The 12,033-nt window shown below is 52.4% G+C and overlaps 2 protein-coding genes across 2 annotated transcripts; one reads left to right on the forward strand and one right to left on the reverse strand.

The window, feature by feature from the left end:
* Positions 1 to 1,985: 1,985 nt before the first annotated feature.
* On the reverse strand, positions 1,986 to 9,238 carry LOC120351114 (myosin type-2 heavy chain 1-like). The gene is given in 14 exon segments (XM_039427124.1): positions 1,986 to 2,504; positions 2,586 to 4,480; positions 4,483 to 5,215; positions 5,217 to 5,401; positions 5,404 to 5,430; positions 5,433 to 5,672; positions 5,675 to 6,542; positions 6,544 to 7,046; positions 7,049 to 7,135; positions 7,138 to 7,269; positions 7,272 to 8,525; positions 8,528 to 8,692; positions 8,695 to 8,860; positions 8,918 to 9,238. Coding segments are annotated over 14 exon segments (7,074 nt in total). The 3' UTR covers positions 1,986 to 2,006.
* A 449-nt stretch (positions 9,239 to 9,687) lies between these two features.
* Positions 9,688 to 12,027, forward strand: LOC120350982 (the record flags this gene model as incomplete). The annotated part of the gene is made up of 2 exons (XM_039426573.1): positions 9,688 to 10,661; positions 10,719 to 12,027. A coding segment is annotated over exon 2 (622 nt), but the record flags the coding sequence as incomplete, so codon positions are not given.
* Positions 12,028 to 12,033: the final 6 nt, after the last annotated feature.

The raw sequence follows: 12,033 nt of genomic DNA on the forward strand, positions 1-12,033 counted from the left end.
GTTTGGCTTCTTGTTGTGCCCCATGTAATTGACGTATAGTTGCATTCTCTTTTGAGAACTCCCTGGCCAGCTGGGTCGCTAGCTGGGTTTTCTCCTCCGCGGAAATATTGCCCTGGTAACTGCATTCATTTGGTCTTCAATTTGATTTCTGCGCGTCTAACCGCTGTTTCAAAACTTTATTCATTAGCCACTGCTTTTCCCTTGGTGATGACATTCTTGGCTGTTACGATAGTGGAAGGCATCGGCGTCAGTTGCCCTGGTGACGGAACAGGGTTGTTCCGTAGCGGGACCTCGCCGATTACTTGTCTATGCGGCCTGCGCAGCATGATGGGGACGAGATTTGGATTGTCAGAATCCCACCCTGCCAATGGCTTGGGCTAGCTTCCCTTGTGTAGCATTTATCTGATTATCTGAGCTTTCCATGCACCTGGTTTGCATGTGTTTTGCCGTAGTTGCGTCGATGTTGGGAAAAAATGCTTGAAGTCCGCTACAGTTTCGTTCTGCAAGTCACTTTACCTATTGTTGGTTTACCGTGCGTGATGGTACCATGAAATATGTGGTGATGAATTGAACTGAATTGTCTCTCCTCCTTTCCCTTCCCTCTAATTCTCATCTTCCTCTACCACTAATGACGATTACAAACACACAATTATGTCATCATATGAAAAACCGAATACACTTTCAACACCTATAGTCATCACAACCCGTTTTTGAAGTGGTTAACACCGCACATTTGGAACTACTGGAATCGCATTTTGAAGGCATACCGATTGTTCCTTTGCGTCTTTCTGAAATCGAAACGACATCCAAGATAGTGCCTTTATTGTAATATTCACCAGCCCCGTGATACATCACATCTGCCGAAAATCACTATCTGTTGCAGAGTCACTCGGCACAAGCTAAGATGGGCTTGAAGGTCCTTTTTTTCTTTCGAGCAGCCGTGAGGCTGACGGGCCGCGTAAAGCCTCTGTTTCGTGATACTGAACATTGACCGATTCGACATCACAAACCTACTGCTACAGCAGAGCGAGACAGACACAGAGCTCCTGTGTTTTGCCATCGAAATTTGGCGGCCGCGGCCGGTATCGAGATCGCAGTGACTTCTAGTCTAGAAATTATCCGGTCCTCTTATTATGCACTCCCTCCTTTCCCCCATCACAACCCCCCCAAAAAAAAGAGGCACTCTCATCGTGATCAACGGAATGACTTGGTTACTCACGGTTGATATCTTGGGCTTCCTCAATGTTCTGGAAAGGAAAAGTTATATATTCGAACACATCTTCGAACCACTTGCGTCGGCCCTACCCTACCTCCTCCCCCTCCCCCCTCTGGTCGTCAGCCGGGTTCCCCTTGCCTTGAGGACGGGCTACCCAGCATGAGACACCGAGATGGCAATGCTACTGTGATCCCGGGTATTCTAGTACGGTCACGCTGTTGAACACTCTGCGATTCACGCAAAATCGGCAAACAAGCCAGTCAGGCGAGTTAAGTCGATTCTCTACGGCGTCGAGAATGAATGCCTGACTAGCCCTTTGCCACCCTGGGTTCGTTCGGGCTACGACGGACACGAGCTTACTAACATTAATCAAGCATTTACCATTCGTCCCGCCAAAAGCCGCCGCGGTCAGCCCATGAGAAAAGCATTCGCTCTGCTCCCCGAGAAAAGCAGCCCCAGACCATATCAGTCGATTCGTCCACCTTGCATTGCCATGCTACCGTGTAAAGTCATATAAGGCGCCCATGCGCCTTGTTTCCTCTATCCAACCAATGCCTGAGCGCGGTCTGCACGATGCCGAAACGGTCGGTCAAGCTGATGAACAATGCAAAGTCGCTCCGGTTTTGGCGCCGACCAAATACGACATTCCACGCGAGAAAATAGACGCTCCAAGGAAAGAGTTGCGTGAGCGCGAAGCCTCCAGCCGCGCCAAGATACAGACGTAACGAAGAAAAGGGGGAGTGTGGACGGGGGAAATGAAAAAGAGAAAATGGAGAAGAGATCGATTCTCTCAAAGAAAACCCTTGGTCAGGCTGGGCGACCTGCTTATGCTGCTCCTACTCAGCGCCGTGTCCACAGTCGATGGAGGTGCTGCTTCGTCGGCCTCGCCCGTAGCCTTGGATGATAACGACGTAGGCGGCAGCATTGGCGTGCGCCCGCGTAAACTGCCCGGAACGCTGCCGCCGCCGTTGCCAGACACCTTGAGCCCCTTCCAGTCTTGCAGCTCGCGCTCCAGCCGCAAAGTCGTCTCCTTCTCCTCACGCAGCTCACGCTCGGCGCGCCGGGCCAACAGCTGGGTCGTAGACTCGGACGCCTGTAGGTCGTTGATCGTCTTCAGTAACTTGTCCACCTTGTCGCGCATGCGTCCCACGTCTTCGGACAGCTGCGAGTTCTGCTTTTCCTTGCGATCCACCTGGCTCTGCAGATCCTTGACGACGCGGTCGACGTTGCGGATGGACCGCTGCGACCTGCTGCGTTCCGTCTCTTGGGTCTCCAGCTGCACTTCGAGCTGTCGTCGGGCTCAAGTTAGTCTGGGCCAAGCCTCACGGATCGGCCGGATTGAGAAAATATTGTAATAAAAAGAACTTGCCTCCTGAATTCGCCTGTGCAGGAACTTGATGTCCTGGCTGGCGCTCGAGTAGCCCTTGGTCTCTAGATCCACCAGCCTGAGCTGTGCCTCGTTCAAGCTCTTCTCCAGCGTCGCCTTCTGTCGCTGCAGCTCCGCGCTGGCGTCGCGTTCTGTCGCAATGTCCTTCTGCATCTCTGATGTCAGCGCCTCGGCGCGGCGCATCCGCTCCACTGCCACCGTCGCGATGTCCTCCTGGTGTGCCAGGTTCGACTTTAGGTCTAACAGCTCCTTGTCCATAGCGGCCGCGTCACGCAGCGAAGGGCTTTCGCCCTTGGCCAGCTCCTCCAGGCCCGCCTTGGCCTCCTCCAGTCGGGACTCGACGCTGCGCTTCTCGCGGAGCAGCAAGTCGCGCTCTGATGTCATCTCGTCCACCGAACACCGGAGCGTGCGCACCTGCGACAGTAGTGCCACCACCTTGCCCTGGGCCTCGTTGTGCGCATGAGCGGCCTCGTCGCGCCACGACGCCACGTCTGCCAGCATCGACTCCAGTCGGGCCTTTTCTTTTGACCAAGTCGAGCTGTTGAGGACCTCGTCGTCCCACTTGGACCGCAACTCGTCCAGCTCCTCGCGCAGCCGCGAAATCTCCGCCTGCTTGTAAAGCTTCTCCTCACGCGCAAGATCAAGTTCTTTGGTGAGCGTCGCGAATTCCGTTTGATACTTTTTGCGCGTCTGCTCCATGCTCGACTCTTTGTCTTCAATGTCCATGGCCCTCTGGCTCCGGTAGTCCTCCAGCTCATGCTGCAGCCTCTTCTTGGCCTGTGTCACCGACTCCAGGTCAGTCGATAAATCTTCCACCCTCTCTTCCAGTCGCTGGTTCTGACGCTGGGCCTCCTCGATGGCGGCATTCATCTTCTGCCGCTCGGCCATGACCTCGGCATATGTGTCCTCGGCCTCCCTCACTTGCGACTTGGCGAACTGTTCGGCCCGGTTCGCCCTGAGGACGGCAATTTCGGCCTGCTCTAGCTTGCTAAAGTACTCATCTGCTCTGCTCTTGTACATGTCGAGGCTCGACGTGACATCTGCCAGCTTGGACGACTCGGCATCCAACCGGATCTGCAGATCCGTGTATTCCTGCAGAAGCTGGCTGCGGCTCTGAGCCTCCTGTTCGCGCGCCAGCGTCATCTCTTGCAGGTCTGACCGAGAATCTCTCAGTTCAACATCCGCTTTGGCCCGATCGTGCCGCATCTTGTCGAAATGAGATTTGACTTCGGTCAGCTCGGCCACTGCATCCTTGTGACTGTGAAGTAAGGATCGCCGAGATTCTTCCTGGCTGTTGAGGACATCGAGAATCTCTTCGTGCGATCGCGTTTGGATGTCCCTCATTGACAACTCGCCGGTGCGAATGTTCTTCTCCAGAGCCGATACCTTCTTGAACGAGTCATCTAGCATGTCGTGGAGGCGGCTGTTCACTTTTTCGAGCTTCTGCATGCGCCGTAGCGACGGACTCTGCTCCTCGTAGCCGCTCGGACCCGGCGAGCTCCGGTCAAGCCGGTATTGCAGCTGTCGGTTTTGCATTTGCGCGAGCTGAAGCTGATTATGGAGCTCCTCGACTTCGCTCTTGACGTCCGTTCGGCCGTTGACGCCGATCGAGTCGACCGCCTTGTCCGGACACGTCGGTCCCTGCAAATCCGAGTCCGGGACGCGTCGAGTCGGCGTTGATGCCTCGTTTGACGTGTGACGGCCGCCTCCTCGCGCCGTTCGCGCCTGCGTCGGAGAGCCATTGCTACGGGGAGTTTCATTGAAGTGAATCTCCTCCAGCTTGGGTCGGCTCGGTGTATCGTTGCGCGAAGCTCGCATTTCCGTCAACTGGCTTTCGGCATTCCTCCTCGCCACCGTCTGAGCCCGTAGCTTTTGCGGAGCTCTTCAACCTTTCGCACAAGGTCAAAGTTTCTGAGCAGTGCCTTCTCGCCGCATTCATCCACCGCCTGTGGGATATGAACTTCCGGATCGACTGTCCTGAGAGCGCTCAGCATCTGCGCCCGTAGCTCCTCAAGCTCCTTATCCCGCGATTCGAGCGAGGCCTGCATGGAGCGAATCGTGCTTTGAGCCTGCGCGCGCTGTTTACGCTCTGAATCGATCGTCCGGTTGGCTTCGGCAAGCTGGACAGTGAAGCCCGATGATGCCTTTTCAGCGTTTCGGCTGCTCTGGGCTTCCCGGGCCACCTCGTGGTTGAGATCTTCGAGGTTGAGTTGCAACTTCTCAGCCTTCTTCTCCAACGAGGCGATGGTCATCTGCGCATCGCCGAGCTGCTTGTTGAGCTTCGAGTTATGCTCCTCTAACCGAGCCTTTTCCCGTTGAGCGGAGAGCACATGGCTTCGAGAAGCTTCGGTAGCCCGCGAGGCCGACCGGGCGATTTCAAGTCCTTTCTGCTGCAGCTTATTCAAGAGTGCGCGGTTGTCATTTTCTGAGGCTGCCAGTCGACTTTTGACCGTGCTGAGCTCCTGTTCCATCCGTTCTTTGACCTGATCGTTCTTGAGGCCAAACTCCCCTGCAGACAAGAGCAGTTTGCTGAGCTCTTCGATCTGGCGGTTGAGCTTGCCGCATTCATCCTCAAACCATCGTAGCCGGTCTTGAGCCGCCTCCAGGTCCTTTGCGGAGACTTTCCTCTCTTTCTCGTGCTACCTTGGACGCTTGCTTCTCACCGGCTAACTCGGCCTGGAGGCGGGCCTCCTCGGCCTGAGTTTTCGCAACGCGTAGTCGTCGAATCTCGTCCCGAGCCTCATCTCGTTCTTTCTCTACCGTGGCACGAGCCTCCGTGGTCCGTCTCAGGGTGTCTTCTGAGCATAGAGTTCTTTTTCAATGATATCTTGGACTCGTTTAGTCTTTCAAACTCCTCCTGGAGAGACTGATACTTGTGTTCGCCCAGGAGGAGCACGTCATCGCGAGACTGACGCTCTCGGCTTAAGTCCCGCTGTGTTTTGAAAAGTTCTTCCTTTAAATCCTTGATCTGAGACTTGAGAAGGGTTCGGTTTTCGTCGGCTTGGGCATCCTCAGACAGTCGTGCCTCGAGTAGGTTTTTAGCCTCTTCAGCCTCGCGCTCTAGCTGCAATTTTTGGACCTCATCACAGTGAGTTCGGCTTGGACATCCCGAAACCTGAGGGTAGTCTTCTCCTTCTCGTCCGCCAGCACCTTTTTTTGATCCTCCAATGACCTTAGATCCGCGTAAAATTTTCGCTTGTCACTCCGCAAAAGGGCAAGCTCGCTTTCTTTGTTGCGGACGAGATCCTCGTAGTCGGTCGAAGTCTTCGACAACTGCATGAGTTGTTGTTGAAGCTTGTCATTGTCTTGCTTGAGCAAAACCTCACGCACTTTGGTCGAATCCAAGTCCTTGTGGGCCGCGTGCAGCTTTACCTCAAAGGTTTGATCAGCCTGGAGCAGTCGATTTTCCATTTCACGTGCCTTTTGCTTTTTCACTGCAAGCCGGCTCTGTAAGACTTGCAACTCGTCTTCCAGGGCTGCCTCTTTTTCGCTACGCTCAGACTGTCTCTGTGAAATTTCTCGAACCGCATTTTCAAGTTCCGCAGACTTGGCGAACAGCTGACGTTTTTCTTCCTCGAGTTTAGCGATGAGCGTTGCAGCTTGCTCGAGCTGCGTGCGGTACATTTCCACTTCTCGCTCTGCCCGATTTTTAGCTTGCATAAGATCATCAAGCTGGTCGTCTAGCCTTTCCTGATCCTCGAGGGCACCGCAAAGCTTTTTTTCTAGCTCAGCCTCATGAGTCTGGAGCCTCTTAAATATTTCTTCCTTGTCAAGTGCCAAAGCGCGCTCGCTCTCTAGGGTTTGCTGAATCCGCATCATCTCGGAGTGACAGTTCCTCCTTTCCTCTTCAGCCTTTTGTCGGTTCTCGGTCTCGGCACGCATATTGTCGGTGAGCTTCTTAATAATGGCGTCGCATCGCTTGACTTCGGTGGCAGTCTGTGGTTGTACTGAGCAAAGGTTTCATCTTGACTATGAGCTGCCACCATGGGTTCTCAGCAAGATCAAGATAGACGTGGAAGTTTCTCTGGATTATTTGTGTCGCTTCGGTTCGAAAAAGCTTCTTGTAGACTGAGCGTCTTTTCATGTATCCTCTGGCCATCGACTGAAAGCGAGTCATTATTTTAGTTATCAGAGCGTCGCGCTTCTCTTCCAGTTCTGCGAGGACGCCGGCCCTGAAAAACACCTTTGTGAGACCGACGCGGTAGAGAGCCTTATCGAGGTCCAGCTTCTCCAACATCAGCGTCGCCATCGCCTGACCTTCTAAGTATCCCTTGGGCATTTTCAAACAGAGCATCTCGTATCGCTGCCGAAATTCCGTGAACGGAAGCCGGTTGGGGAAGCCAGTTCGTGCAATGCGAATGCCTTCAAGAACGCCGTTGCAGCGGAGCTGATCCAGGACTAGGAGATTTGAACTGCTTAGGCCGCTTTTATGATTCGGCAGATGCAACGTACGAAGTGAGGGTGCGTGGAATGAAGTTGGGCCATGAGGCTGTGAAGCTGCTCCTTGTGACGCTGAGCAACTGTACGGAAAGGCCTTTTTTGACGCGGCTTTTCCCGCAATTGCTATATTCGTCGACATCGGCACAGTCAGTGAAGAGAGCGGCTATATGCTTATCAGAAGACGAGGCGAGAAGTCGCGTGACATTATCATTCATCGGATCTTTATCTTTTCCAGCCATCCGTCGGTCGCGTATTCGACTTCAGCCGCGTAGTGGGTAAGAACAAAGCCCTGTCCAAGCCGCGAAGGGCGATACTTAACCGACTTTTTGCCCCATAAGGAGTTGAGCTTGTCCGTAAACGACGCGTCCGTCGCTCTAGGCATAACGCAGTCCTCATCGAGACAAGAAAATATGCCAATAGGGTTCGAAAGCTCGATCAGGTCGATAGTAGGTTGCAGATCTCGCCCAAAGTCGATGAATTGCCACTCAATCTTTTCCCGGGCATATTCTTCCTGCTCGAGAACAAACATGTGATGATTGAAAAATTGCTGCAATTTCTCATTCGTGTAGTTGATGCATAGCTGCTCAAAACTGTTCGCCTCGAAGATCTCGAAGCCTGCGATGTCGAGAACGCCGATGAAGTACGAGTCGTCTAGGCCCTTTCCATTGCGATCAAGCTGCTTATTGATTCGAGAAACGAGATCCCCAAATCCGCGTTCGTAGATGCCCTTGGACAACGCATCGAGGCTCAAACGTACTTGCTCCGGGCTTTGTACCTTTTCAACCCATTCACGGCCGGCTTTGACTTTGGGATGAAGTAGGCTTTGAAGAAATGGCTCCAATGGAACACCGAGCAGTCTGGAGACCTTGACTACCTGCTCTTTTGCCGTTGGGGCCAGACGTGCTTGATCGGCAGCTCGGCTTTCTCTGATAGCATCAATGTTCCCGAGGTGCAGCACGGCCGCGACAGTTCGCAGTATTGAGAGTTGCTCGTCTTCCGAAAAGCCCATGACATCAAAAGCATCAATGAGCGAGTCCCATTCGTCTTTTTCAGACACACCAGCTATACTATCGTGACAATTTCGAGTGTACGTGAAGTCGTGGACACCGAGTCCTTCGAGTAGAAGTTCTTGTTTGGTGCGATCGTTGGCGCCTTTCAGGAGTTGGTAAAACACGTGGTAGTTTCGCTCATGGGGATTGACGCGGACCACTCTCGATTTCTCGAGTAGATACCAGTCGATAAAAGCCCCCGTGATTGCCCCGTCCCGATTGAATTCAATGCGTATGAACTTTCCGAATCTCGACGAGTTATTATTTCGGACAGTCTGGGCATTCCCGAAGGCTTCAAGTATAGGGTTGGCCCGCAGAATCTGTTGGGATAGGCTTGAGCGCTGCGTCTTGATTTTCGAGCTCGTCTCCGGCTGAGCGACAGCAGCAAGATACTGGATAACCTTTTTCGTGTTTTCCGTCTTACCGGCACCGATTCTCCCGTGACCAAGATGCTTTGATTTCGCCCTTCCTCAACTAGGTTTCTAAAGGTTTCGTTCGCCACGGCGAATATATGTGGTCTTGTGTCCTCCCGACCCCGTCCCCTGTATATGTTTATATATTCATTGTTGTATATGGGTAAAGGACAGTAAGGGTTGACGCCACGAGAAAAAGCCCAGAGTAGGTATATATCAGATCAGACTGGTATCTCGCTTGAAGGTTGTGAACAACCGACGCTTCGTTCAAGTGAGTCAACTCGGCCATATCGTTGGCCTTATCGAACTTGGCCGGGTTCACCTTATCGACGCTATCGGCGTCCACATCTCGTTGCTGCGGTCAGATTAGAAGCATGCCAGCGTGAGAGAACAGAAGGAGGGGGTAACTCACTGTTCCATCATCTGTCTGAATCTTGATACGATCGTCATCCAACTCTTTAACCACCCAGCCCTTGACAAAAGCTTGCTGTGGATCTTTAAGCCACACGTATCGCTTCCCTGAGAAGTCATTTTCTCCCTCAATACCATTGACAACATCCGGACTTGATCCTCTCAACTCTTCCTCCCTGATAAAAGACGGGGCAAAAGTGCTCGACGTCGGAGTTCCATGTTTGGAGTCGCTTCGGCGGTGTCGCAATGCAACTCCGGATGACGTGTTCACTAAGCCCAGAGAACTGCTGGACTGTGATCTGCTATGGGAAGTGAAAGTCATGGCACGTCACGATCATGAACAGCGACTTGTCGTGCGTCGTGGGGTACGTAACCGTCATGCGCGCGCGCAAACGATGGCTCGAAGCAAGGGAAACAACTGCCGAGGACGTGCCACAGGCACTGACTCCCAGTGTACCCAAAAAAAGGCAAAGAAAATAATTGAAGCACAAGCAATTCAAGACGGTCATAAACTATTCAGAAAGGGGAGAAGGGCGCGTCAGATCGCGTCGTTGCGTCCGATGAAAGGAATCATCGCCAGTTCATGCCGTTGATGGGGAAATCGCCTGGCCAAGGCAAACATATGGTACACACGTGACATTAGTCGGACTGAAACGCTCGGGCATCTGTCGAGGCGCTAAGCTAAAAAGGGGCTAGCGCACTCAGCTGCCTCCTTAACTTGTTGGCGTAAGCATAAAATTTGGCCACAACCTCCGTCGCCTGCGACACGCGGAGACCCTGACGACATCGCCAATTACTTCCCTTCATCGTGTGGTCGGACGCATCCGCTCGACAGACGCTGTTACGCCGTAACTATAAACCTCCGAGGATTGCGACGCGCCAGGACTCTCAAAAGTGGATGCCTGCGGATCTTTGAAACACAAAGGCATTTGAGGAAGAAGGCGACCGAGAAAAACGTGTAGCGCTTGCTTATCAATCTTTCGTGGATTTGAAGCTCCAAGACGTGGCCTTCCACTGTTTGGAGAGCCGGTCGAGGAAGGTCGCGTGGAGGCTCGTCACCAAACTAATTTTCAAACATGAATCCACCCGGGCAGAGATTCGATGGGTCACGGGGGCATCATATGGAGTTGAACCTAACGGACGGTGCATCTTCTATTCGGCCTTCTCTAATACTGAATGGGCCGATGGGAGCCCATGTGAAGACCCTTCTCCATCTTTTCCCTACGCTCGCAACACGATACCAGGCCTAGGCCTAGATTTTTCGCCGCAATCCAAAGGCCCTCAAACGGACAAAAAGCCCGGAGCCTTGGTTGATGTATCCCAGTCCTTTCGGGCAGCGGAACAGGAACAAAGTTCGAGGCCTCCTCGAACTGGAGACTCAAACATTACTGTAACCGCAGAATGCGGTGACGGCACGGTTGACGTCTCAGAAGAGGGAGAAATCTCTGAAGGGGAAATTCAAGATAATATGCTCTGCCCTGAGGGCCCTGGCAATCCCACAACAGCTTTTCGTACCCGAGACCGACCACTCAACAATACTGCCGCATATGGCAGACAAGCATCACCAACAGCGGGAGCATGTGCTCCTACCGAAGAATCGGAATTAAGAATGGAATGGCTTCCAGGTCATCATGCTCCTGCAAAAATGGCTCGAGAACGCTCCGGATCATACTCGCCCTACCTATCTCCGCGCGAGATCAACAATGACAGCCTCGCTCAAGCGATGCCTATGCCTGAACTTCACAGTGAAAGCCCCCCGTCTTGGTTTCCTAATATTCATTATGCTAATGAGGCTTGTCAAGGTCGCGTCAAGATTTCACAGCCGACTGTCCGTCAACTGAATCGAGTTGTCTTTCCAGCGCAAAAGTTTCCTCTTCGCCTTTCAACACATTCCAGTTAGCAGGAAGCAGGCTCGAGACGCTATCAAGAAACTGATCCCACTCAACAAAATATCAGAATTTATTGAGGAAGGCATTGATGATGCAGTACTAGGCCCACTCTTCGACGATCTCGGAATTAGTGCTCATAAGGACGTTCGCCAATCTCAAGTCGACGACGCCATAGCATCAAAGGCTGTTGTTTCGATAAAAAGTTCAGAGATGAGCGCATTCAAATCTGAGTCTTTGCCTTCAAGCCAGCATTAGAAGAGTCTCCAAAGACAGCTGACAAGTCTGAGGAACGAAAGGATCGTATAGCGCGGCTTCTGGCCGCCAAAGGTTCGAAACCCGCAGCAGCTATTTCAACGCTTGCCCAAGCTCCGGTAAAATCACCGCCTTCAGCTCTTATCCCAACAGCTCAACCTTGCCCAAAAGCACAGACGGAGAAGTCAAAGCTACACAACATAAAATGGAAGAACTTCGCAAATCTCGCGAAAAGCTGGCTCAGCTAAAGGCTTACAGTCGGTTAAAGAACCCATTATTGCAAGCTCTGAGCTTGCAGATAATCTAGTTTCAGAGGGTGCAGCTATCATTTCAAAAGCCACCGCAAGCATGCCTGATGCCACTGATTCGTCCAAGGAAGTAAACCTCTCTGATAAACCCTCACTTTCAATACCTGGCCTTTTTTTGTCAACTCCACAACCGCCACTCGTGCCCGCGTCGTGTCAGACTCACAGGAGCTCCTTCGAGTCTGTGAACTCCACCAAACGTCCATTTGATCAAAAAGTAGAAACTGGACCGTTTCTCATTAACGTTAGTGATGATGAAGACGATGCGGAGATGGATGTCGACATGCCTGCTCAACCTTTAACTGAACAATGCGAATTATCGCCTCAAAAAGCTGCCATGTCGAAGGAACATGGCTATGTGATGGAGAAACCATTACGATACGACATAACACAAATACCGGCTGTCACGCCGTCAAGAAGCTCGAGTCATAATAGCGGAATCGAAGATCTTGCAAGCATGAACAAGAAGATTGAGGCAATGAAGCGCAAGATAGCAGAAGCCGAAGCGCGCAAAAGGACTAAGCTATCTAGGCAAATGTCTCCAATAGGATCTCAGCCAAACGAAAGCTCTCGAGACTCTGGTGCACCGTCGCCACTACTGGAGAGGAGCTGCACGCCATGCAATGACGACTCTGTACTCCAAACTGTCGCGATCGCGATGCCTCGTATAC

This window comes from Nilaparvata lugens, chromosome 4 (genome assembly GCF_014356525.2).
Source record: "Nilaparvata lugens isolate BPH chromosome 4, ASM1435652v1, whole genome shotgun sequence".
Classification (NCBI taxonomy): Eukaryota; Metazoa; Arthropoda; class Insecta; order Hemiptera; family Delphacidae; genus Nilaparvata; species Nilaparvata lugens.